The following is a 27790-nucleotide window of genomic DNA, read 5'->3' as shown; positions in this document are numbered from 1 at the left end:
GGCACAGCATTGGCGGTGTGACAAATAATCACTTACTGGCACAAATCCTCCCGTCGGGCCCCCGGAGAGCCTGCGAGGCCCCGCGGCTGGGGATGACGCCGCTGCTGGGGATCCATGCGCCGCTAAAGGAGGGCCCAACCCCGACCGGATCGGGGGACGTTTTGGACTTTATGCTGGCGAGCGGAGCGACTCGTGTTGCGTTCGCGCGCAGGTGAGAGCAGCAGCCTCTGCGTAAAAGCTGCCATTCGGGCCGAGCCCTCCTCTTCCTCTTCCTCCTCCTCCTCCTCTTCATCCCCCTCCTCTTCCTCTTCTCGGTTCTTAATTAGTGGAGCGGCCTCGCGTCTCTTAAAGGGACAGCAGCTTTTCTGGCGTTCCAAAAGTTCGGCTGGGGCGTTCGTGCCTTTAAAATTCGTTCATTAAAGTGACAATTAAGTGCAGTCCACCCCCCCCCCAGTATATTTCGAGTAAAAAAAAAAAAAAAAAAAAAAAAAAAAAAAAGGTACTTTTACCTTCCAGGTCTACCGTTACAAATTAATAAATACTGTAATGATTTACGTAAAACGTTGACTTTATAAATGAAAACTGCACAACATTTTTGCACAAATTTGATAAATTTCCACCCCCAAAAATAAACAAACAAACAAACAAATAACTAAATAATAAATTGATGAATAGACTGTTGTCGCATGATGACGTCATTCTGATAGAACGTCGACTGGAATAATATATTTTCTCACTTTTTAAAATTGGTCTGGTTCACTTTAAAAAATCACAATATAATACAAAGTGAGAAGAATTTAATTAAACATCAGAATAAGGACGAAATTCTGACCAATCGCAATACGAAAAGGGGGCGTTACCTTGCATCGTGACGTCATATGTTTGGAAGTTGACCAGCTCAATCAGTCCTGAAATATGAAATAGTCACCTTCAGTGTATTGTATTGGTTATACAAAACTGTGCATTTTAAACGAATTCCGAGTTAGTTTAAAAAAAAAAAACAACATTTAAGCATTTGAACAGCACTATGACAATAACAGGTTATGACGTCATTCACAAGCGACATGCATAAAGTTTTGCTTGTCAAAATATCAATCAACCAGCATTTAGACCCCTATATTGATCGTTAATAACTTATTTGTATCGTGTTAAACTTTCAAATAATTATTTATGACGTACAATGTCACAGAAAAGTGAAACTTTTTTCTGTGCTTGTCTTCAAATGTTGTATTCTAAATAGACGTCAAATCAGACAAGAAATGTATCAAAACATCAAAATAGAACAAACCGTGACTAACATTTTACTTGAGTTTTGCTAATTTTTTATAACTAATGTTGCTTACAGCGTGTGATGACGTCACTAGCATTTGCCAAATTGGTCTGAAGCTATAGCTAGCAAGCTAGGTAACCAGATAGATAGATAGATAGATAGATAGATAGATAGATAGATAGATAGATAGATAGATAGATAGATAGATAGATAGATAGATGCCCTCAGCTCCGCGTGCGCGTGGCCTCAATTCAATGAACATGAGAAATGAGTCATAATAAAAGCACGTCACGCACTGTGAGGGAGGAGAAGAGGCAGGTGGGAGGGAGGGCGGGGGGTGGGGAAAAACAAATTTAATATATCAGCGTTTTATTACGCACTTATTTCACTTTGGGCGCGAATGGAGATATGTCTCCGCTGCAAGAGGTGGCTGCAGGGGAAGCATAAAAATCAATTGTGTGCATGCTGCGGACCATATCCGTAACACTGGTGACTGCCGTGGTTATTGCTATGATGATGAGGATGAGGAGGAGGACGATGATGATGAAGGGCAGGGCGCTGTTTACACGCTGCAAATGAATCCAATGGAAACATAATACGCCACGTGTCACTTTTCTGGGCATCAATATGATTTGAGCGAGACAAAATAAAAATTTGAAAAACACCTGTGCAGTATTTGTGTGTGATTTAAACTCAAAGGTGAGTTTTTCCTCCACACGAGGTTTTGAAGAACATCAAATTATGGTTTTAAGATGTAAAAGGTCTTTTTTTTTTCTTCTTTTTACCTCCCTGAAGTGACAATGCCATTGAAATAGTTCAGCCCGTCCCTCCCCCCCCCCAAAAAAAAAAACCCCAAAAAACCTGTCAATGCTCATTTTTAAATGTATCTTCAGTATATTTATAATGGAGGGTTTGTGTGTGATGCTGACGCGCACACTGCAGGGACTCTTCAAACACAATCTTTCAAGAACAAATCAAATTTGAATTTATAGTTAGCATATTTCAAAGCACGCGCGTGCTGTCACGGCGGATGTGGCTTCATGCAAATATTTTACGGCAGTCCATTTATGAAGTTGCATGGTTGTTTATGGATGTGCACAAGTATTTGGACAAGTTGATTTATTTATTTATTTTGGTCCTTGTAGACAGATATGTTGCATTATGAAATCAAAAAAAGGGACCATTTGGCTTTAAATTACGTGTTCACACCGTAATGTGGATTTTGCCTGGAAGGAATGACTTTTGACATTTTGCGCATTTAGTAATTTAATATAAAACCGGTTCTATGTAAGGCGATTGGCCATTTTTAGGTACACAAGAACAACAGCAATAATGATAATAATTTCTGATCAAATGAAACAAATATTTCCTGCATGGATTGGTAGATAAAATTCAAAGTAATGTTTTTTTCTGTTTGTTGAGGGATTAAATCCAAATATTTTGTTTTTTTTTCAGGTGAATTAAAAATGTATATTTTTCTGATAAAATTTTAAAAGCAATGTTTTGTTAATGAATAAAATCCAACTATTTTTTTAGAAAAATGTTTTTTATTTTTAAAATATTTTCTATTCAGATAAAGCAAAAAAAGGGTTTGTTTTTTCCAGAGTAAATTGAAAATCTGTTGTCTTTTTTTTCCCACTGTGAAAAATGAAAAAAAAAGAATATTTCCAGCTATAATTATACAAGAAACTCTTAGATAATTGTTATTACCATTCACCAATATTATATATATATATTCAATCACAATCACAAGAACACTGCGACACATTAAAAAAACGAAGAAAAGACATCTTGATTTTGTTCTCCAAACGGTACCTAATTTTGTGAATATGGTGGTTTTATATCACATGAAAACTTAGCAGGGGTGTCAAACTCATTTGACAAACTCGTTATGACTGCAAAACCATAAAAAAATCTTTAATCACCTCATCATATTTACACACAAAATTGATGAATTACTTTAGTTTAGTAGAAGGAGTAATAAGTTTTCCAACCAGTGTTCATGTTCGGTAACACAAAAGTGCTTACAATATCTCAACATGACCATTTATGAGATATGATGATTTGAAATGACATATTTTCACGAGATTCATGGAAGTTGACACATTTGATTTGCCTTCGCGCCCACATAAAATCATGTGGTGGGCCGGATCTGGCCCCCGGGCCTTAAGTTTGACACCAGTGACCTGGTGTGTGCGTGTGTGTGTTTGATGAATGTTGTCTGCGATGTAGCTCGTGTGCTTCATCAGCAAAGTGCAAAGCGGAGAAAAAAAATTAAAAGGACAAAAAAGGAATTCGTGACAGTTTGCGGGAGCAACTTCCCCGTGGCCGATTAAAAGCAGCAATAAAAATAAGAATAACACAAGTGTGCAGGTGCGGGGGGGATGTGTGTGTGTGTGGGGGGGGGCGTAATGGAGATGGATGCATGTCAGCAAGTGGGCTGCCCAAGTTCAAAGTATTTATTAATAAAAAGAAAGGAAATGGACAGGTTAATGATGACCTATAGTCAACGATTTAGCATTTTTTACCCAATTTGTGTATTTTTTTCATGATTGTCATTTCTAAACTATGATCATTTTCTAAATGCGTATCTTTATGGTATAATCAGAAAAGTCATGCCATTGTGGTTTTTCCTTTCTTTTTTTTAAAGGAACTAAAATCAAGTCATCTTGCAAAAACAGCCCGTCACATTAAAATAAAGAGTTTTGATCATAAAAGTAAGCATAGAATTAAAAATGACACCACTAGCTAAGAAATACATTGATAATAGATTGAAACAAATATTTTTTAATTAACAGGTGTACCAACACTTTTTTTAAAAAATGCCAAAATGTTTTGATGCTGTTAGAAGGCAAAATACGGAATAGATTTTTCTCAAAATCCAAATAATATCACTTATTTGGATCGCAGTTTTTAAATAAGTGAAAGGAAAGGAAACAAATGCATTATTAGGCGACAATAGCACGAGTAGATTTTCACATTTCAAAATGTAAAATTAAATGTCGTTGCAATTTTTTTAATCATATTGATTAATGAATGTGTTTTTTCAATTAAATATTATTTTATGATTCATATTATTAGAGCTAATTGAAAAAAAACAACTATATTATATTGTATGCACGGTATTTATTAAATAGCAACATGTTCAGTTTTTCTATTTTCTATTTATCAAGTTTTATTATAATACAAAAATTGAAAATTCTTTTTGGTACTTTTTCCTTGCTTTGTATTCACTTTTTGTGAAACTTATTTGGGTATTTTGAAGCCAACATTTATTTTATTGTATTTTGGGATGGAGGGGGGGGGGTCTATCACAGCCTTATTTGTTCAAGTGCTCCAATTTCAGCCTTTCATATTCCCATTTCACTTCCTACCTTATTTTAGATAAAACCCGCAATTTTGCAATGACTCGATAAAACTAGTGTCGAGCTAATGCGTGTGTGTGGTCTTTTTATGATTATTATTTTCTTTTGTGTGTGTGTGTTTGTATTTGGCTCTTAGTCGATTGAAATAAGTGAACGAGCGCCTGAGTTCCCATGCAGGACCCCCCCCCCCACCACCACCACCACCACCACCACCCGCCCCCACCCCGCCCATCCATCGCCCTGTTTGCATCCCGAGCGTTGGATTACATTAGGGCGCATTTGCGGGGTCCTCAACTCCCCTCAGGGGGCAACCTGGCGCCTCCTGCCCGGAGCAGACGACGCGAAAGCGGCCAGAGTGGAACAGGAAGGAGGAGAGGAGAAGAAGGAGAAGATGGAGAGACAGAGAGAGGGGGGGGGGTTAAATGCAGGCTGGGGACGATTGATGGATGTCATATTGTTGCTTGCACTGACAAGCTGAAGGCAACAAGGTGATTTTTGCTGCAGCATTATTATAATTGTTATGATTCATGCTGACAAGCTCAAGGCAACATGCTAATGTATTATTATTATTTGTTGTTAATACGCTTACTGGAAAGCAGGTTACTTATTAATATTGCTGTCATTATCATTTTTTTTCTCCCCTGAAAACAAATACTGATCGTCAAAAGCTCGAAGCAATCAAGCCATTTATTATTTTATTTTGTTATTTAAATCTCAGGATAAGCAGGTCTTATTTGACTGACGATTAATTATTCTCTTAAAGCAAATATCAATACTGACATGCAAGCTACTTAAAAAAAGGTTATTATAATCTACAGCCATCAAGGTAAGTTTTTTATGATTAGGATCAGTACAGTTTAAAAAATGAATGAAAAGCTTTTAAAGACATGTTTTATTAGACCGGCAAGTGTAAACTAAGCAGGTTGATATAATAATTTAATTACAACATTTTTTTTTTGCTATTTTCAAATTTTTAAAATATTCTGTACTATACATTTTTTCATGTAATTAAGTTTACTTTTTAAACTATACTTTTACACATGCCCAAAACAATTATTGTTGGTTCATTTTTCTACGATTTTTTTTTTTTACAGAGAAACAAGCAGTCAGTACATTATTTTAATCTAGCTTTCTTGTTATTGGACTATAATGACAAAATCAAAATAAAGATTTGATCCTTGTTTTTATTGCACGTTTTCTAAACGTTATTGCCTAACTAGACATGGCAACAATTGGTATTTTTTATCCATTATTTCTCAAAGCTGCGCCATTGTTTATTGCGTGTGTTGTTGTTGGAATTTAAATTTGGCACAAAACGCATTTAAACCCCCAAAGTACCCCCCCCCCCACCCCACCCCCAAGTCCCAACCATCGTAGTTTTCTCTCCACCGGCCGCCCTCTTCCTCTTGCTCCTCTCGGGCTGCTCAGATGAGCCGAGCGCGTATCGATCGTCCATCGGCTGGCTTCTTCCTCTTCTTTTTTTTTATATTTTATTGAGTCTGTTGCTGCAGTTTCAAGTGAATTAAAGCCGCCGCTGTGAGGCGTTTGCGTGAAAGTCATTTAGTCGGATAAAAGAGCGTCTCTTTTATTTACTCTCGCCGCCGTTTTCCGGATGGCCGTGGGGAGGATCGTTATGGAGTATTATTTGTAAAAAAAAAAAAAAAGTGAAAAAAAATAGCCTCTAACGACAAGGGTGGTGTTTATTTGTGTGTTTAAAAAAATGGAAAGAAAAAAAAAAGCTTCTCTGTGTTCGGTCGCGGTTGGCAAAAGGCTGCAGCGCATTGCGCATGCGCACGGCGGAGCGTAATTGGCCGTATCATTGGCTTTTGTCTTGTTTACAAAAGCGGCCAACAGCGGCGCTAATTGAATTTCCTCCGCCGGCGTTGAAGGGGCCACCAGCCGCCTGTCATTTAGCCGACATCGGGATGCCCAGCCCCGGCAGCGAGCAGCAGGCTGGCCCTGGGCGATACTGCAGGAGGAGGAGGAGGAAGAGGGACATCTGTCTGCATCAAGTGGATTTTTATTATTATTATATATTTTTTTAAAGAACACTACACGACAAAGTACCCCGGCATTGCAGCTTATCTCTTCATTGCTCTGCATTTATTTTACACATGTTTATTTATCTACAAAATATTCCTGCTTGTAAACGTGACAGAATATTCAATAAATTTTATTTACTTCTTTTTTTTTTTTACTTGTGATTGCACTTTATTTTTACCATCTGTATTTATCTTTCATATGATTCCCCTATCATACATTTTTTTTTAATTATAGTCTATCAGTTTACAGAAAACATTTATTTTTTTCTTACATCTATAAACCAAGAATTTTTGGCAGGGTTACATTTAATGAATTACGTTTCTATTTTTATTATATTTTTAAAAAAGTGTTTGTAATTATACTTGATTATATTCCATGTGCATTTAGCTTTCTTGTAATTCTAACAAGGAGTTCCTTACGTAGTATTAATTCATTTAATTCATAAAACATACAAAAATAAAAGTTTTACATTAAATTACATTTTAATGATTTGGTTTTTATTTTGTTGTTTCAAGAATATACTATAGTAGATTATTATTTTCCATTCGCATGAATACATTGCATTCAACCTTTAAATCAACTGAGTACTATGAATAATAAAAGAGGGCACAAAATATATAATCACAAACAAACGATTGTAAGATTTTCCCGTCAAATTATAATTTCCTTACAAAAAAAATAAGTGGAGTTAATCTTTAAAAATAAGGCTAAAGCCGCTTTTTTTTAAGAATCCCCCCTAAATAAACTCTTTATTATCACCGTCAGGAGGAGGAATATAAAGCAGAGCGAGGAAGACGAAAAGAGAGCCAGCACATTAGGCCTGAGGGTGCATCATTATTAGAGACACACTAGCCCACCCCCAGCACCCCACCCCGTCCCCGTCATCCAATCAGAGCCGGCGGTCGAAGGACAAACGGCGAAGCTTTCCCCCTAATTACGCCATGATACAATGCAATATTCCTCGCCGGCTATTCCCACATAAATCCACGGGGCGGTCCATTAAAGCTGCAGCAGGGGGGTGGGGGTGGGGGGATCATTTACATGGCGGCGGTCCTGCAACACAGCACAACATGTTTGGCTGCCAAATCTGTCCCGCTTTTCCTCCCCACCGCACTTCCCCCTCCGCCCCCCCAGGTGGAGCAGCAGCGACCCGCTAGGCGCTAACTCAACGTAATGTCTCGCAAATTAAAGTAGCCCCCGCGCCGTCAGATAAATGCGCTCGATTAGGCGAGGGGGGCCCCCAAGCCGCGGCGCCCAACAATTGATTGCCTGTTTGTGTTCGCCGTCCGCCGACGCACGCCGAGACGGACGTGCACCGTCTCCGGTTGCTCTACGTGGGGACGGGTAAAGATTGACACCCCCCAGCCACAAAAAAAGTGGCGCAAATTAGCCGTTAGCAATGTGTGTTGTAACATGCGATTTTGATGTTTGTAGTAACAACACCGTGAAACTGTGATTCACAAAAACATCTATGCTAATTGTTGTTAGCCTTTCTATGGTGTTTTGTGTTACATATTAGCAATAAGCTAGCGTACTTTCATGAAAATGTGGTTTGGTTGCGCTACGTGGCGAAGGGTAAAGAACGCCCCGCCCAAAAACATGGCGCAAATTAGCCATTAGCAATGTGAGTTGCAACATGCGACTTAAACTGTGATTCACTGAAGCATCTACGCTAATTGTTGTTAGCCTTTCTATGGTGTCTTGTGTTAAATAATAGCAATAAGCTAGTGTACTTTCATGAATAAGTGGTTTGGTTGACCATCGTGGGGAGGGGTAAAGAATGCCCCGCCCAAAAAAGTGGCGCAAATTAGCCGTTTGTAATGTGAGTTGCAACATGCGATTTAAACTGTGATTCACCGAAGCATCTATGCTAATTGTTGTTAGCCTTTCTATGGGTTTTTTTTTTGTGTTACATATTATGATTAAGCTAATGTACTTTTGTGAAAATGTGGTGTGGTTGCGCTACGTGGCGAGGGGTAAAGAGCGCCCTGCCCAAAAAAGTGGTACAAATTACCCATTAGCAATGTGAGTTGCAACATGCGATTTTGATGTTTATAATAACACCGCGAAACTGTGATTCACTGAAACATCCATGCTAATTGTTGTTAGCCTTTCTTTGGTGTTTTGCGTTACATATTACCATTAAGCTAGTGTACTTTCGTGAATATGTGGTTTGGTTGAACATTTTTGGTGTTTAAATATCCATCCATCCATCCATCCATCCATTTTTTTCCCCGCTTATCCTCACAAGGGTCGCAGGGAGAGCTGGAGACTATCCCAGCTGTCAACGGGAAGGAGGTGGGGTACACCCTGAACTGGTTGCCAGGGAGGGAAACCAGAGTGCCCGGAGAAAACCCACGCAGGCGGGTCCAGGATCAAACCCGGGGCGTCAGAACTGCGAGGCCAACGCTTTTTTGTTTTTTTCCAGAATCAAATGTTCCTTTGCCTCAAAAACAAGAAAGGACATTCCATCTGAGAAAAGGTCTGTGGCATCACCCGTCGTCTCCCAATAGCCCAAAAATGAGACCTCGTTTGACGGGAAGACTGCCTGTTTTGAAAAAAAAAAACGAGTGAACGAGAGTCTTCACCTAAGAAAGAAGAAAAAAACGACACAAACAAACGAAAAGAGCAAGTCGGGGATTGGTGAACTCGTCAAACACGCTGTGATGTTTCCGTGAGTTGGTCATTTGAGAAAACTTGATGGTCGTATTCAGTAGAATATGTATAACCAGTGGCGTAGCTAGGTGTATTTTAGGGGGCTCAGGCCCCCCTAATACGTTGGTAAGCCCCCCCTATTAAAAAAAAAATCATTTGTATGTATGTGTTTAGGCCCAAATTTTAGTGTCATAGTCTTAAACCAAATTTAATCCCCCCAAACGTATTTTGTAGTTTTATTCTAAAGTCAACGCAAACAGAGCTAACCTAGCGACGCCTCTGCACGTGACAACTCGACGCCGTGTAGCACCGATCAAAAGTGTTCCAAGCACATCGTCATGAAATGTATTTTCATAATTCGTGTGGATGTGCAACATAAACAGCACGTGGAGAACACACAAGGTTGATGGAAAAAAAATTAACGAAGAGCAGTCGCAAAACAAATTCTGGCGGACGCTAACCACGCTTTGAAGCTAATCATCCTCGCTGATAGTCGATTGTAATGGAACGCCGTTTTGTAGTTTTGAAAAAAGAAAAAAATGTGATGACGGCTGTATAAATTGCATCCGCGTTCCATCAGCACGTCTCAGTCGTAATTTAATAATTTAATAATTGTAAGGCGGCCGCGGCGAGGAGCCCGCGAGGAGCCCGCTAGGATATTTGCGCATTAATTGATGTTTAGCGCGAGAGCGGTCTCGCAGGTGCTGATTGCAGGTGCAATCATGAGAACGGCCTGCCGTTGACCCCGGCAACAACGCCCCCCCCCCCCAGCCATTACCCCCCACGGTTGACTCCACCCTCCACCCTGTAACGCACATCATCTGCAAATAGCCACATAATAAAACAGAATAGGAATTTATTATCACGCAAAAGAGGTGGGGGGGGGAGAGAAATCTTGGTTTACGGGAGGGAAGTTGACAACAATAATAAAAAATAACCCGCGCAAATATTTACAGCTGCAGTGTGAATGGAAAATGTCATTAATAGATGCACGCCGGTGTGAATGCGAACAGCAGTACGGAAAGTTAGCAAAAACGGCAGTACACTGACAAATGTACATGAAGAATATAGAATATTTATTATTATATGTAATATGTAATAATATGTGTAATATATGTACTAGATACAGATTAAGTGATTAAATTCCAAAATTGATGTCACTCTAATCCATGACATCACTGGAAGAAAATGTGTCATTAAATTACTTGCTTTTGGAAATTTCTGTTGTTATAATTTTTGTTACTTTTGAAAAATAGCTGGAAAAGACCAAAAAAAAAAAATAATAATCACTTCCTCCTGCTCAAGGTTGCCATTGGCTGTCTCTGGTTTTTCAAATGTGACATATTTTGGGCAAATATGACGTTGTTTTATAATCACTTTATCTGAGATTTTGAAAAAGCTTAGACTCAAAAGCTTAGATTTATGATTTAAACATGAAATAACATTGAATTTTGAACAGTTTTATCTTGACAATTTTGGATTATTTTTTTTTTTTTAAATTAAAATCCTGGTGGCACATGTTTCCTTCCATACGCGACCCTTCTGAGGATAAGCGGCTTAGAAAATGGATGGTATGCTATGGTGGTTTTCCACATACTGTACACATATTATGCAACAAATACTTTATACAACATCATCAGTTTAGCAAACGCGTTTCCCAATCGTCCACATATACGCGACTGATATTAAAATGTCATCATGGACGTGTGACATAACAGCAAAATGGCTGCTGGAGCACAAACAGGAAGTCTGAACGTCGGACGGGGCGCGCGTTTTTGTACCCGCGCCGAGACGAGGACCGGCTGCAGCTCCCGGCCGGAGCGGCTAATTACATTTTCCGCCCTGACAAGAATGGAGCGTCCCTTTCCTATGTTATTAATCATAATGAGGGGGGTCGGGGTGGGCAATATAATAAGCCGCCATCCATCACGGCGTCGACGGTCATCGTTTGCCATTTGCGAGGCCGAGCGTTCTCCGTTTAATGGGCCCAAACCGAATTAATGTACGTGGAGTCCGGTGGCCGTAATCAATTGCGGCTGAGATTTGAGGCCTTTTAGCTGCACAACGCGGCCATCCGAGGGGGTGTCGGGGGGGGGGGGGGTGCAAACGTCACCCCATCAAACGGTCCCAACTTGGAGATCAATCAAGTGACTTCCTGCTTATTGTGCAACCGACATTTTTTTTCTTGGAAAAAAACTCTACTTTTACCACTTTTATACCCATCCATTTACTTTGCTGCTTATCCTCACGAGGGTCGCGAGTAGTGCCGGAGCCTGTCCCAGCTGTCAACTGGCAGCAGGCGGGGTACACCCTGAATTGGTTGCCAGCCAATCGCAGGGCACATGGAGACACACAGCCGCACTCACAATCTCACCTATGGGCAATTTAGAGTGTCCGTTGCACATTTTTTGGAATGTGGGAGGAAACCGGAGTGCCCGGAGGAAACCCACGCAAACTCCACACAGGCGGGGCCGGGATTGAACCCTGGTCCTCAGAACTGTGAGGCCAACGCTTTACCAGCCGCCTCACTTTTATACCCAACCCCCGCTAAATAGAAGTGCGCGACTAAATAGAAGTGCGTGAATTTAATTGCCAATATTAATAGTTTTGTGAATGATATGTCGTCTCGGGTAATCATTTTTAAGTCACAAAACAAAAGGAAAACGGGGAAGCACACAGACAGGGCCGGCCGGGATTTGAACGCCGGTCCTCAGAAATGTGAGGGAACCCTGGGGTCTCAAACTGGTGGCTTGCGGCCCACAAGGTGATATTTTGTGGCCCCCACCTTAATCCATCCATCCATTTTCTTCGCCACTTATCCTCACGAGGGTCACGGGGAGTGCCAGAGCCTATCCCAGGTGTCAACGGGTACGCCCTGAACTAGTTGCCAGCCAACCGCAGGGCACATCGAGACAAACAGTCGCACTCGCAATCCCACCTAGGGGCAATTTAGAGTGTCCGATTAATGTTGCATGTTTTTGGGATGCAGGAGGAAACCCGAGTGCCCGGAGAAAACCCACACAGGCACGGGGGAGAACATGCAAACTCCACACAGGCGGATCCGGGATCGAACCCGGGACCTCAGAACTGTAAGGCCAACGCTTTCCAGCTGATTCACCGCGCCGCGTGCGTTAAAAAATAAAAAATATATTTAAGAAGATTGGATTTTTTTTTATTTGGAATTGAAATTGCACCGCCTCAGCCAGATTCCGGCTCCAGCGGCCCTAAGGTCAATTGAGTTTGAGACCCCTGCACTCACCAGTCGGCGACCCTCCCGCCTGTTTTAAAACCCCAAAAAACAAGCCTTACAAATAAAAACATGAATAAAACCAAATTATTCCTCCAGATTTTCATTTTTGACATTTTAGGCCTCCTAGATTACTGCATATTAATTTTGTCATGGTGGTGCTCGGGGGATCTAATATTTGTTGTTGTCGGTGGTGGTGGTGGTAAAAAGTTTGACAATGACTGCTTGTACCATGCGATTTTAATTTTGTGACCGGAACCAATTAACGGCATTTCCATTCATCTCAATGGGCAATGATGATTTATATCTGATTGTTTTTTTGCGCGACTATCGAGCTTGTTCGCTAAAGTTGCATCTCGCGTTGGAATACACGACATAATCCCACCTCCGATTAGAGCGCCGCGATCCGAGCGATTCCGCATTTTTCCGTCGCTTCTCGGCTCCTCCCCTTCCTCTTTTGCTCTCCGCCGACGAGGGCAATCATTTCTTCATTAGGCTTTTATTTGTTTCCAGACGTTCCACTCCGGGGCAAACGTTGGTTTGGGTTCTCTTAATTACAAAAGGGAGGCGCGCCTCGGCAAAATGAACCTTTCTCGGCGTGCGCGACGACCCCCGACCCCCGGAGGGCGACGTCTGATTGCGTCGGCTGATAAAGTTATCCGAACGGTGACCACGCCGTCCGACTCGGACTCCGCACTCGGTCCGCCCGGAGCCGCGGACGATTAAGACGAGAAATTCCTTTATTTCCGACTCGTTAGCTTCTCTTTCCTCGCCGGCCCGCGGCCCCCCCCCCCCATAAATGACAGCGCAATCTTGTTTCCTCCTCCGGATAACCGTTGAGGATGCTCGGCTACCTTCAGGATCTTTTCATTTCTGGCTGCTGTTATTAAACACGCCGATAGAATCCACTTGCGCGTCTCGTCTGCTCGCAAATGTCGCGGCCGGTCAATTGCCTTTCCGCCGGCTGCGCTCCATTCCGCGTGTCGCCGTGGTCAAAAAGCTGTGGCGATGACGCCAGAAACAGAAAATCGTCACATTGGACGCGAAAAAAAGGTGCTAAAAGTGCTCACATGCTGTACTTAAAGGTCAAATGTCATCCCTATAAACATTCTAAAATAGATATTGTCATGAAAAATACATACAACGTTATTCACTTTAATATCGATCCGAAAAAATCAATTTGAGGGGAAAGCGCGTCAGCCATGCGCAAAGTTGCGGAAGTATCATTTGAGATCTAAGTGGTCGCCATATTGGCTGCATCTTCTGTCCGTGATGTCACACTGTCACCTACTATGGGAGACGAACGCGCCCCTTCTGACACGGAACACCTCACAATCGAGTGAAGTGACCGGGGCAATATTACCCTATTGTTTCAAGCCATATTTAGATGATATGTGGATCATGGCCAAATTGCATGCGGCCACACCACCTCCCCGCCCGCGGTGATAGAAACAACATCGCCCGCAAGCGACGACGACGCCGCAGCCAAACCGCCTCCCCGTCCGACCCACCTCCGCGGGGGAGATAAGCCACGCCAGCTCGGCACCGGAACGAGCCACCCCTGCCGAAGCCGTGCTCGCGGCGGACGAGGCACGGCTTTGGCGGCGGCTCGTCCGAAGCCGTGCTCGGCGCCGACGGGTACATCAACACATTTAGCACCCGTGACTTAGGTTCTGATAGGATTACACCCCCACCTCTCCCCAAACTAATGTTTTTTTAGTAGCAGTATACACACCTACCTGTCATTTGGAATCCAGGAGTCCTTTGCACCCATGCAATCCATTTTTCACGACGAACCGGGTCTTTTGGAAAAGTATGAAGAAGGAATCCATCCTCTCGAGCGTTTGCGCAATATCCAGCAATACAACGAGCCGGCATTTTGGCTAACACGGAGGAACAACGAGCTACCTTCCCGCAGGTAAAACTAGTATAAACAGACGAGACCGCTTGAGTGCGCTACTGCCCTGTACGTCACTTCCTGCTTCTTCTCAAAATCAAATCCCTCGAGAGGATTTTCATGGCGGGCGGTTGTGCTAGGGCGTTGCGACAAAGCAAGGGCTACTCATTGTTGCCTGTCTTGCTAACCTTGCTGCGATATTTAGCCGTTTCGATCGGCGGATCGTGAATCGACGGCAAAATTCGGCACGTTTCTACATGGCCACGAGATTTCTCGGAAATCTGCTGCTCCATTTTTGGTAGCTGACATCGAACCAATACACCTTGAGTTTTTACTCTCATGCTCGGTGGCTAACGGATTTACACCCGAATCCGTTTTGAAACAAAATTGACGTAGCTGGATTTTTAATTTTTTTTTAATCAATCGGTTGTGTTGTTTTTTTTTTGTAATCTTCTTAATATAATACAAAACAGCGGTGAAATAATATTTGTCTCTTTTGTGTTATACTGGAGTAATAACAGCTCTCCACCTTAATACACAGGTATTACACTGTTATTACACGATCCTTATCATTTGCTGGAAGTAACAGAGCTGGAAACAAGTCCAATTCATTTTTCCATGGCTACAGTGTTTCTCGGAAGTTTGCTTCATTCCAGTACTTTCTACACCCTCCGCTCACGTTTGATGTCATGAAATATTCCCAGAAACAGTCCCATCACTGCACTCGAACGTGACGGACGTCCACGGTCGTCTCGTAATTAAGTCCTCCCTCCCTTCTTTCTTTCTTTTTTTCCCTTCTTCCCCATCCCCTACGCCGTGTTTACGTTTCTGGGCCGTGAAGTGCGACGTGACAAAGACGTGGAGCCGTTTGAAAGGTTTTGACTGGCGAGATGAAAGTTTTCTTCTTCCCCCCCCCCCACCCCCCCCTCGAAATTCCAACGGAGCGCTCACTCGCTCTTTCGCCGTCTGGCTCTCGGGTTACAAAGCAAGGTCAAACCGTTTGCCGGTGACGAGACGTGAGTGGCGTCGACGGCGGCGGACGGCCTACGCGAACCACGACAAGCGGGCGGGCGGGCCTCTCCGCTCTGTCAGCTGCCCCATCACGCATTTAAAAAAAAAAAAAAAAAAAAAAAGACGAGAAGATAAACTTGCCAGTCCGGGCTTGCCGTCGTCGGGGTGAAACGCGATCCGCCGCAGGTTCGGCTACTGTAACCTTTGTTTTCTTCCAGGTTGGACTGTCCCCCGCCGTAAAAGTGTCACGGTCAGGATTAAGGCGGCCGACGACTCCCGACAGCCGACGGGAGGCGAAGGCATCAAAGTCTCCGACGCGGATGGTTCGGAAACCAGATAGGGCCCCTTAAAAAAAAAAAAAAAAAAACGTTAATTTTATGTCGCAGATTAAAAGCAACCTGTCATTTTTTATAATGTTGAAAACAAAGCAGGTGTCACGAGTGTTGGGAAAGTTACTTCCAAAATGTAATATTCTTAGTTTCTGTCTTTAGTACATCATTACATGAAGTGTTGGGAGATGAAAAGAGGAAAACATTTTCGTGACGTCCATTTGGACCGAATATTATTCGAAGATCAGCACCTGCTTGTTGTATCCTTCTAATTTCGTCTGACTAAAAACACAAATATGTCTCGTCAGTTTTTTTGAATGAAAGTAAAATGGACCAAATATCACCAATCAGGTCATCTTGATTGAATCTGAATAACAACAACAACAAAAAAAGAAGTTTGTCAATTTTTTTTTGAGGAGGGGACTCAAACAAAAAAAAAAATTAACATGACACGCACGTCAACAGTATTTTGTCAGAAAAATGTTATATTTTGTTGAAAAACAAATACATGTACAGTATGCTCTAATTTTCAAATATTCCTTTTTATTTTATTTTGAAAAAAAACTTTTATTTCATTCATATTATTTTTATCATTATTTAATATCACGTCAACAGTATTTTGTCAGAAAAATGTTATATTTTGTTTAAAAACAAATACATGCATAGTATGCTCTAATTTTCAAATATTCCTTTTTATTTTTATTTGGAAAAAACTTTTATTTAATTCATATTGTTACTTTTATTATTATTTAATATCATGTCAACAGTATTTTGTCAGAAAAATGTTATATTTTGTTTAAAAACAAATACATGCACAGTATGTTCTAATTTTCAAAAATTCTTTTCTAGTTTTATTTTGAAAAAAAACCTGTTATTTCATTCATATTATTTTTATTATTATTTAATATCACAACAGTATTTTGTCAGAAAAACGTTATATTTTGTTGAAAAACAAATACATGTACAGTGTGCTCTAATTTTCAAAAAAATATTTTTTGCTTTATTTGGATTTTTTTTTATTTAATTCATATTATTATTTTTATTATTATTCAATATCACATTAACAGTATTTTGTCAGAAAAAATATATTTTGTTGAAAAACAAACACATGTACAGTATACTCTAATTTTCAAAAATTACTTTTTAGTTTATTTGGAAAAAAACATATTTAATTCATATTATTATTTTATTATTATTTAATATCACATCAACAGTATTTTGCCAGAAAAAAACATTTTGTTGAAAAACAAATACATGTACAGTATGCTCTCATTTTCAAAAAAATCATTTTATTTTTATTTGGAAAAAACTTTTATTTAATTCATATTAATATTTTTATTATTATTTAATATCACAACAGTATTTTGTCAGAAAAAGTTTATATTTTGTTGAAAAACAAACACATGCACAGTATGGTCTAATTTTGAAAAATTCCTTTTCAGTTTTATTTTGAAAAAAAAAAAAAAAAAAAAAAAAAAGCATCTCTCCCAATTTTCTGGAGTTGATATGATTCCAAAAAAGGAAAATCTAGCGCAGCGACGACGTTTGATTCCGAGCTCGTCGGGTGACGACGGAAGCGCAGGCCGGCCAAAACCATCGACGAGAGTTTGAAGCCGACGTGCCCCTGCACGCCGAGCGCCTTTGCTTGTATTGACACATTCCCGTCCGCCATTGTCTGAAGCCCGAGGATCACATCCTGGGAACTTGGCAAGACCCCGCCCCCGCCCCCGCGCCACCTCCGATCCCCACAGCGCCTCCTTCCCACTCGCTCGTAAGCGCCGATCGACGCGCTGACTCACGGAATGAACTTTCCAGGGCGTCTGGATAGCATCTCCCGCATCCCCCGAAAGCGCGTTTTGTCGCCACGCTGTCCGGACACGCCCACTTTCAGCCCTGTGGCGTGCGGCCTCGGTCAGGCCGATCCAGTATTTCCCAACCTGTGTTGAGTCAAGGCGCATATTTTTCCATGGGAAAATTCTCTTGGTATAACCATCAAACACAAAAAGGTCAAACACATTTTTTTTTTCATAGATTGCGCAACATGCATAAACGGGAACAAAAGAACGATTGTTAGATAGGATCGAGATCGCTGAGGTTCACGGAAACATTTAAAATCGGCAGTGGGTTTTCCCATCTACTCATTATGTGTTCAATAATGGTATACCGGTCAAAATACATTCTTGGAACTAAACGTTCAAGATTTAAAAAAACAAAAACAAAACGTACTGATACGTCTTTGGCACCGAACGAGTTGTGTAAACCGGCTGCGACAAGCAATGACAAACACTCGATCTAACTCGCCTCCTTGCAGTTACACCAAGCGCGTGCTGGACTTGAGATAGTCCCGAAATGACAGACCTTGCTGCCGATTTACTTACTCAACGACTCTGCAGTGATGCGGACTTTGTATCGGTCCGTTGCGGTAAAGAGGGAGCTCAGTTGAAAGGCGAAGCTCTCAATTTACCGGTCGATCTACGTTCCTACCCTCACCTATAGGCATGAGCTGCGGGTCGTGACCGAAAGAACAAGATCCCGAATACAAGCGGTTGAAATTAGTTTCCTCCGGAGGGTGTCCAAGCTCTGCCCTTAGAGGACGGGCGAGAAGCTCAGTCATCAGGGAGGGGCTCAGTGTCGAGTCGCTGGTCCTCCGCATTGAGAGGAGCCAGATGAGGCGGCTGGGGCATCTGATTCGGATGCCTCTTGGACGCCTCCCTAGTGACGTCCCACCGGAAAGAGACCCCAGGGACGACCCAGGACACTCTGGAGAGACAAAGTCTCTCGGTTGGCTTGGGAGCACCTCAGGATCCCTTTGTAAGATCTGGAAGAAGAGGCTGGGGAAAGGGAAGTCTGGGTATCCCTGCTGAAGCTACTTCCCCCGCGACGTGACCCGGAAAATCGGAGGGATCTCGAGGCGTTCCCAAGCCAGCCGAGAGACATAGTCTCTCCAGAGTGTCCTGGGTCGTCCTCAGGGTCTCTTTCCGGTGGTACGTGCCCGGAACACCTCACCAGAGAGATGTCCGGGAGGCATCCGAATCAGATGCCCCGGTGGGACATGGCCAGAACACCTCACCAGGCGTCGAGCTCTCACCTTATCGTGGTGGAGGGGTTTGTGTGTCCCGAAGATCCTAGGACCCAAGTTGTCTGGGGTTTCATGCCCCTGGTTGGGTCACCCATGGAAATAAGGTTCTAGGTCAGGGACCAGACAACGTACGACTCCAAAACCGCTATGATTAGTACAAAAATTGGATCTTGGTTTACCTTGCCCAGACGTGGGTCACCGGGGCCCCCCTCTGGAGCTGGGCCTGGAGGCGGGGCTCGAAGCCGAGCGCCTGGTGGCCGGGTCTGCACCATGGGGCTCGGCTGGGCACGGTCTGAAAGGGTACCATGGGTCCCCCTTCCCATGGGCTCACCATACGGGTCGGGTGCGATGGGAGGCGACCTTGGCGATCCGATCCTTGGCTACAGAAACATTCTTTAATCATTCATTTTCATGTTTTTATCCCAAAAACATTTTGTAACCAAAATTGTAAAAATATATACATGTTCCGCACGTGCTGTTACGAGGTTTTTTTTTTTTGTACCTCGAACAACAACAACAGAGGGGAATCGTTTTTTGTTGTTTCTCGGATGACTAAAAGTCCCTTCGGAAAACGTGCAGATAAAACGCTCGTTGAAAGCGCTCCACAGTGTCGCTTTAACCGGATTGTTATGACATGTTTACGACACGTGCAGACATCGGTTTAGTCTGCCGCGACACCTTTTCGATCCGCCGCAGATTGGCTTTTCCGAACGATCCCGATAAGACGGCCGACACAAAAGCGTCGGGAGGAAGCGCCCTCATGGGGACGACGGGCGGTCCGGTCCGGCCCGGCGCGGCCCGGCCCCGGCCCGCCGGCATCGTCTCCATCCGGCGGGAGCGGATAGGGGCCCGGGGGGGGGGGGGGGGGCGTGGCGCGTTTGACTTTATGACATGCGCTAATCTGGGCGATCTGGCGCGTGACGGATGGCGCTTAATGGGCTGTGGACGCTCGTTTCTCACTAAGTGCCATCATTCATGCTCTTCAAGGCTCGCTGGCGAGCCTTTCAACTGCCTCAAATCAAAAAGATTCATTGGACGCGGACCCTCGAGGGCCACTTTGGAAATTTTTGTACCTCTTCTGGAGGTTTTGGGACGGGATACTTCCTGGTTGGCGGAGAATGAAAGCATTTGTTTTCTGCGTTCATTTAGCCACAATTTGAGTACAATTTTAACAGGTTGATCATCAGAATGCGTGTGGCTCCAAATTCCCAAAATATCCCCCAAACTATCCATCCAGCAATTTTCTTAGCTGCTTATCCTCACAAGGGTCACAGGGAGTGCTGGAGCCTATCCCAGCTGTCAACGGACAGGAGGCGGGCGGGGTACACCCTGAAGTGCAGGGCAAATAGAGACAAACATTCTCAACCACACCTTGGGGCAATTTAGAGTGTCCAATTAATGTTGCATTTTTTTGGGATGTGGGAGGAAACCGGAGTGCCCAGAGAAAACCCAACGCAGGCACGGGGAGAACATGCAAACTCCACACAGGCGGGGACAGGGATTGAACCGGGGACCTCAGAACTGTGAGACCAACGCTTTACCAGCTGAGCCACCGTGCTGAAAATCAAAGCAAAAATCATGTATTGCTTAAATTTTGTCAGTGGAAAAAAAAAACAGCGAAATATTTACCACACAAACAGCAACCAAAATATCCATTTGGAAATTGTGAGAACTGCGATTGGCTGGCTCCAGCACTCCCCGCCACTCTTGTGAGGATAAGCAGCTAAGAAAATGGATGGATGGATGGATGGATGGATGAAATTTTGAGAACACAATAAAACCCAAAAAGCGGGTATCTTTAATTACAAAAAGAAAAAAATAACACTCTATCGCCAAATTTTGCATTTAAAAAAAATTCAAAATCTATATTTTTTTGTTCATTCTGTTGAAATCAAATAGCATGTATCAAAAATTTAGTGGGATTATTAATTTTTTTATTTCCTTATATCTGGAAAACATCCATCCATCCATTTTCTTAGTCGCTTATCCTCACAAGGGTCGGGGGGCGTGCTGGAGCATATCCCAGCTTTCATCGGGGTACAGCCTGAACTGGTTGCCAGCCAATCGCAGGGCACGTCAAAACAAACAGCCGCACTCACAATAAATAACACCTATGGGCAATTTAGAGTGTCCAATTGATGTTGCATGTTTTTGGGATGTGGGAGGAAACCGGAGTGCCCGGAGAGAGCCCACACAAACTCCACACAGGGAGGGCCGGGATGGAGCCTGGGTCCTCAGAACTCTGAGGTCAACACTTTCCAGCTGCCCCACTGTGCCGCCTCATGTATGATCTCATAATTTGAAATTTTACCACAGATTTATTTAGCAAGAATCATGTAAGTTGACATGCGTGATCTTCCTTCGCGGGCCACATAAAATCATGCGGCGGGCCAGATCTGGCCCCCGGGCATTGAGTTTGACACCTCTTCCTTATATGACGACGACATGATATTATAACATTGTGTCTGCCATTGAAGTGAATCGGTCCTGTTGATAGCGGATCTTCTTTGGACCGAGCCCCCCCCTAAAGAAAGGAGAACTGATTTCCCCGTTGATGGGAGCCAATGTTTACGCGGCGTGATGAGCTCGGGGAGATTGATGTTTGACCCCCGCGGGCTTCCGTTGGGCTAATGCCGTCGTAATCGGCGGCGGGCCCGACACGATTTCGGTGTCACCTGCAGAGAGAGACGTTTCGAAGCTGAGCCGAGCGCCGAGCGTAATGAGTCCTGCAAGGATCGTTTTGCAATAAGAGCGCGGCGTAATGCGCTTTTACCCCCCCCCACCCACCCCCCGCGCTTCATTACGGAGCTAAATTCCGCTGCTCCAGGACTGTAAGTAGGCCATATTTTTCAATAAAATTACACGGCGTGTCCCGCTTGCATCACAATAAAAAAAAAAAAAAAAAAAAAAAACGTAGGAAAGCACAAGAGAAACACATTTGACATTATTTTGATTGTTTTTCCTCCATTAGCAAAATGACTTCATGCATCTTTTACTTCAATTAATTGCGTTTGCAGTTTTGTTTCTTTTACTTGTTAAATCGGAAGTCCGTTAACTCCAAAGTGCATTAAATCGAGGTGCCAAGACAAAAGTTGTTTTTTTTTTTTTTTTTTGTCAATGAGAAATGAATTATAGATGGTGGAGATATGTCTTCTGTTTTTATTTCTTTTTTGGATTAAAAAAAATTCCTTTTCATGTTTTTAAAGTGCGCTAGAAATAAAATAAATATGATAACGAGAGGTGTTAATTGGACACTCTAAATTGCCCGTAGGTGTGATTGTGAGTGCGGCTGTTTGTCTCGATGTGCCCCGCGATTGGCTGGCGACCGGTTCAGGGTGTACCCCGCCGCCTGCCCCTTGACAGCTAAAATAGGCTCCACCACTCCCGTGACCTTTGTGAGGATAAGCGGCTAAAAAAATGAATGAGCTAATATACTATAGAGAGGCACGCTGTGACAACTGTAAAGCGTTGGCCTCACAGTTCTGAGCACCCGGGTTCGATCCCGGACCTGCCTTTGTGGAGTTTGCATGTTTTTCCACGTGCCTGCGTGGGTTAACTCCGGGTGGGCACTCCGGTTTCCTCCCACATCCCCAAAACATGCAACATTAATTGGACACCCTAAATTGCCCCAAGGTGTGATTGTGAGTGCGGCTGTTTGTCACGATGTGCCCCGCGATTGGCTGGCGACTGGTTCAGGGCGTAACCCGCCTCCTGCACGTTGACAGCTAGGATAGGCTCCAGCACTCCCCCGACCCTTGTGAGGATAAGCGGCTAAGAAAATAGGTGATTATAAAATATTAAGAGATTAAAGCTCATCGCTGATCTAAAATTACCATAAATTACTATTTATGTTTTGTCACCTCAACCCAACCTTCCAGGAAGTTTCTGGTCCCCCCACCCCCCTCCCCCCACTCCGCCACCGCCATTCCCTTAACAATCAGCCGCGCTAATTACCCAAGCGCCATCATCAACATGACAATAATGATGCCATTTGATAAGCAACGCACAACAACTTAATGTACGGACGTGTGCCGTTTATTTGGTAAACGGCGGAATTGCAAATTGGGCTCAGAATCAAAGCGGGCGGCCACAAGAATCGTAAACAGAAAGTCGTTAGCGGAACCCGCTCTTTCTCAACCTGTATTTAGCCGCGGCACATATTTCAAAAGATACAAAATCTGACAATTCACCACCAGATTAAAATATCGCACAAAGGCTTGTTCCAATGGTTAGAACGTTGGCCTCACAGTTCTGAGGACCAAGGTTCAAATCCCAAACCCTGTGCCTGCATGGCTTTTCTCTGGGCACTCCGGTTTCCTCCCACATCCCAAAAACATACAACATTAATTGGAGACATTAAATTGCCCGTAGGTGTGATCGTGAGTGCGACTATTTGTCTCTATGGGCCTTACAATTGGCTAACAACCAGTTCAGGGTGTCCCCTGCCTCGTGCCTGATGACAGCTGGGATAGGCTCCAGCACTTCCGCGACCCTCGTGAGGATAAGCGGCAAAGAAAATTGATGGACGTCATCGTGAGTGCGAATGCTTGTCCGTTTCTATGTGCCCTGCGATTGGCTGGCGACCAGTTCAGGGTGTACCGCGCCTCCTACCGACAGCTGGGACAGTACTCCCACAACCCTCATGAGGATAAGCGACTCAGAGAGCGGATGGATGAATTCAAAAAAAGAATTTTTTTGTGATGAAATTACATTAAAAAACATAAATGTGGAAATACATGCTTGTTTATGTTTTGAAAGATGCTTCTTCTTTTTTGAAAATCTTTTTACATTTTTGACAAAAAAATGAAGTTGTGTATTTTTTCTTTCAAACAATACTGAATAATAACACAGAAAGTAGCCGGGGAGGGGGGGGGGTTGAGGGGGGACGTTTCGGAAGCGACATCAGGTCAATAGAGAGACGCACACAAGTCAATAAAAGCCATAAAGTGTCTTCTTTTTTTTTTCCCCTCCATCTTCTCCGACAGCCTGAATTCTTTAAGACCATCTGGTCCAAAAAGTGGCTAAACTTGACCCCCGCCGCCTCCAGGGGTGGGGGTCCCCCGGGTTCACGCGCCCCCGCCTCCCCTTCGAGTCAACACACCCGACATGACATGGCCTGCTTTATTTATGTTTTCTTCCAAACCATCCACCAAAATGGCAAATTTTGTCACTCCCTCATTGTTTTATGAAAACAACGCTGAGAGGACTCATATTAAATTATTTGCATTTTTTCCTCATCTGGGGTGGGGGCCTGAATATAGAATTACATTTATGAGGAACAATTGGGATTATGGATGAGGTTAAAAAAAAATACACAAATACAAAACACAAGGAGCGGATGCTCCTACTCACTCATTGGCCAGCAAAACTGAAGTCGCCGTCCGCCATCTTGATACTCCCAAAACAAGAGTGCCAACCTGTGCAACTGCCAGTTTTGTGGCTGTGAGAAAACATTCCACAGGTAAGTAAGAAAATTTTACTTTTAATTTTAAAGTTTTTTTGTAAAGGTTTTTTTTTTTATTTATTTTCTGATGAGCTTAATTCACTTGAACAAAGTTTTGCTTACGTTTCTTGTTGTTCACTGTTCACTCTCTGCGTCGCCTTTGTAGGCCAACGGTTTTTCACAAAAAAGCAATGTCAATATTTTCCCAAATTTCATCAGTGGATAAGCAAGAAAACACATTTTCTGTGAAATTTTTGATACATTTCATAATACAGAACTCGGCAAATTGAATTTGATTTTCAAATCTGAGGAAGCAAGTTTAAATTTACGTTACAGAGACAACAAATGAACAATGCGTTTAGCATGTATTTTCCCATTGGGAGTCCTTATATCCAAAAGTATATCGAACTGATTAACTTCAAATTTCATGTTTTTATGACAAAAAATTCTCAGTTTTTTGCTATGTTTTGATGATAGCGCTTCACAGCGTATTTTTTAGAAAAGTTAACATGTCAAGGAAATCGGACGCTAGGTAAAATGCAAGGTTTCTTGCTAGTCACGGTGTTCTACGTCTTTCCTTTGCACTTTGCCTTTTTTGGCTTACCAAGTCCAATTAAAAATCATTCATGTTACGAAAAATGAAAAATGTCACGCTTACACAACCAGTTTTAATTCTAGATAGCAAACTTTGGGAAAAACTCCACCATAATCCAACCTGCAAACCACGTCCTCCACACATTTTGGGAGTACCAAGATGGCGGCCAACTTCAACCAATCGACATACCGCTCGATATGTATCCGCTATCCAGTCTTTTTTTTTTTTTTTTTTAATTTTAGATCACTGCTCCTACTCGACTCCCAACTTTTGACGCCGGTCGCAAAGCCACGCCCCTTAAAGGCACACATCCAACTTTACATTCTCTTTTTGTTCCGGCTTTATTTCTTTCTTTAAAACATCACAAAACACAGATTCACAAATGTTTTTTTTCTATAAATGAACAAAATTTATCAATTCAAGAGAAGATCATCGCGCTCAGATTCAATTTAATTTGAGAATATTTTTTTTTTTTTTTTTTTAAATTCGTTTTTTGTTCCTCCCCAGGCATATAAACAACCAGTTTCCGATTTCCCCCATTATTGATGTCCTCCCCTCAAATGTTCGGGTCGGTCCGGCCGGCAACGTCGCACGGACATCAAAAAACATGCTGCAGCTATCGACCTGTGCCGGGTATTTGGCGTTCGGGGGGGCTGGGGCGCTCTATCGGGTTTCGGCTGCTCCCGTCTCGCCCCGCCTTCCCTTCTGCTGCCGGGAGGAAGCCGTGTTGATCGGTCCGTCCAATAGAGGAAACAGTCGGCCATTAACGCCGCCGCCCCTCCCCTCTCAGCCCCCGACTTGTGTGTAATCTATTCACGTCTAATGATTTTTGTTGAACGCCGCCTTTAACGGACCTGGCTCGACTAACTCGATAACGACTTAACGACTTAAATTACACTTAAGGCGAATAAACGCCTCCCTCCAAACGCACGCCTCGTTTTTCCCGCCAAGAAGAGAAACGTAAAGTCGTCGCTGCCTCCATTTTGAAACAACGTCGCTAGCCAAAAGAGCAGCACCTAAAGAAGCGCGGCCATCGTTGTGGTACAGGGAGTTCTACGTTCTAATTTTTTTTCCCATCCGGTTTGTTCTGGTGCTTTTTTCCTGCTGAAAGCTAACAATAATTAGCCAAAACTAATCATAACCGTGACGCCAAAACGCACCACGTGATCGGGTCGTAATGTTTCGAGACCGAGGAAAACACCTCGCGGCTCATTATCCGCGCTCCGTTCAAAGCGACGATGTCGCCTTTACGATCCTGAGGCGGCCGCCCACGTTTAGCGCGACAGGAGAAGACCCCGTCTTCCGATTTCCTGCGCCTGCCTTATGTCATCGCTTCTCTTCTATCTCAGCGTGTTTATTGAAGCAATATAGAAAATATTGCCGCGGCACTCAAATTAATTGGCCCGGTAGGTTATTAAACGCCTCGCCGTCCCTTTCTGAGGTCTCTAACCCTTTCCCGAGCAGATGATTGGTCACTTTCACGCCTGGTTGCCCCCCCCCCGAGTTAGTCGAACATAACTGTTCTTAGGGGACCCGACATCAATGCGCCCAATATGATGAGTGTATAACGTTACCGTGGAGGCCCCTGCAACAGATAGGGAGGAGCGTTCCCTGGGGATGAAGCTTTTTTTTTGGGGGGGGGGGGGCGTAATCCTTCACATGATGGCCTTCTTTTTATGTGGATATGATGGCTGCCGCAAAATTGCCCCCCTCCCCGCCCCGCCGATACATTTGTGGGATCTTCTGGGGCGCTGTCCCGAACGCAAAACAATTTCAAGGGTATATATATATGTCGATAATTGACATTTTCTTCGCCGCTTATCCTCACAAGGGTCGCGGAGAGTGTTGGAGCCTATCCCAGCTGTCAACCGGCAGGAGGCGGGGTACACCCTGAACTGGTCGCCAGCCAATCGCAGGGCACACACTCACAATCGCACCTAGGGGCAATTTAGAGTGTCCAATGAATGTTGCATGTTTTTGGGGATGTGGGAGGAGCCCGGAGTACCCGGAATAAACCCACACAGGCACTTGTACCTTCATGGTACATAAGCACGGATGCACACACACACAACAGTGCGGAGTGACCACCTGCCAGGGTCTACTGCCAAAGTAGAGTTTCAAACGCCATCAAAACAGATTATTCTGGAGAACTGTAACGGCAAGCATCTGGGCTGACGGGTCCGAACGAGTAAGTCTCGTAGCTCGAGGGAACGTAAACACGGACGCGCGCAACATTGTGGAGTGACCACTTGTCAGAGTCTCTGCTGTAAATGGAGTTTAAAACGCAACGAAAAATGATCATTATAGAGAACCCTAACATCCAACCATCCATCCATTTTCTCCGCTGCTTATCCTCATGAGGGTCACGAGAGTGCCCTTTCCAGCTGCGGCAGAGAACCGTAACATTAAAGAAGAAATTGCCAGACTAGTCAAAACAAGTGAACGGTAGTCTTGTGGCTATGGCGGACATAACCGTGAACGCTCACAACGTCGCGGAGCGACCACGTCAGAATCCACCGCGAAAGTGGAGTGTAACACGCAATAAGAAAGACTTGGGAGGAACTCGAACAGCAAGAATCGAGACGGACTTACTTGCACAACATCGTGGAACGACCACTTGTCGGAATCTCCTCTGAAAGTCGCCCTGAAAACAGACCAGCGGGAAACACGGACCGAGTCAATGCGTTTACCCGTTAAAGAAATACCGAGGCCCAGCCGTTAACTTACTTCATCGTCGGGTGAAAAAGTAAACGTCCTTACATCAGTTTCCTCCTCCTCCTCCTCATCATCACAATAATACAGTCATATTGCGCCGCAAAAGACGGCAGCTAGTTAATCAAACATTATTATGCTTGC

The 27790-nt window shown here is 43.4% G+C and overlaps 1 protein-coding gene across 2 annotated transcripts; it reads right to left on the bottom strand.

Annotated features, from left to right (window-relative positions):
* Window positions 1-122: 122 nt before the first annotated feature.
* Window positions 123-27790, bottom strand: LOC133508705 (proline-rich protein 2-like). 2 transcript variants are annotated; one of them, XM_061835035.1, is made up of 6 exons: window positions 27662-27790; window positions 27527-27578; window positions 19076-19276; window positions 15630-15833; window positions 861-908; window positions 311-400 (listed from the first exon to the last, which is right to left on the bottom strand). In XM_061835035.1, exons 1-4 carry the CDS (start codon window positions 27664-27666, stop codon window positions 15681-15683), a joined length of 411 nt encoding a protein of 136 aa, XP_061691019.1. In that variant the 5' UTR covers window positions 27667-27790; the 3' UTR covers window positions 311-400; window positions 861-908; window positions 15630-15680. The 2 variants fall into 2 exon arrangements, with proteins under 2 accessions (XP_061691018.1, XP_061691019.1); XM_061835034.1 differs by lacking the exons at window positions 19076-19276; window positions 27527-27578; window positions 27662-27790 and adding an exon at window positions 24249-24267 and having other exon boundaries at window positions 123-400.

This window comes from Syngnathoides biaculeatus, chromosome 11 (genome assembly GCF_019802595.1).
Source record: "Syngnathoides biaculeatus isolate LvHL_M chromosome 11, ASM1980259v1, whole genome shotgun sequence".
NCBI classification, from domain to species: domain Eukaryota; kingdom Metazoa; phylum Chordata; class Actinopteri; order Syngnathiformes; family Syngnathidae; genus Syngnathoides; species Syngnathoides biaculeatus.
Note: the sequence above shows the minus strand (reverse complement) of the source record. Positions and strands in the feature narration are given on the sequence as shown.

Bases quoted from the DNA above. Each gene is read 5' to 3' on its own strand.
- LOC133508705 (XM_061835034.1), bottom strand. The intron at 909-15,629 runs GCAAGTTTATCT...TTCATATTTCAG, and splicing joins ACGACGGCAAGCCCGGACTG to GACTGATTGAGCTGGTCAAC. The intron at 401-860 runs GTAACGCCCCCT...CGAATTTTAAAG, and splicing joins ATATGACGTCACGATGCAAG to GCACGAACGCCCCAGCCGAA.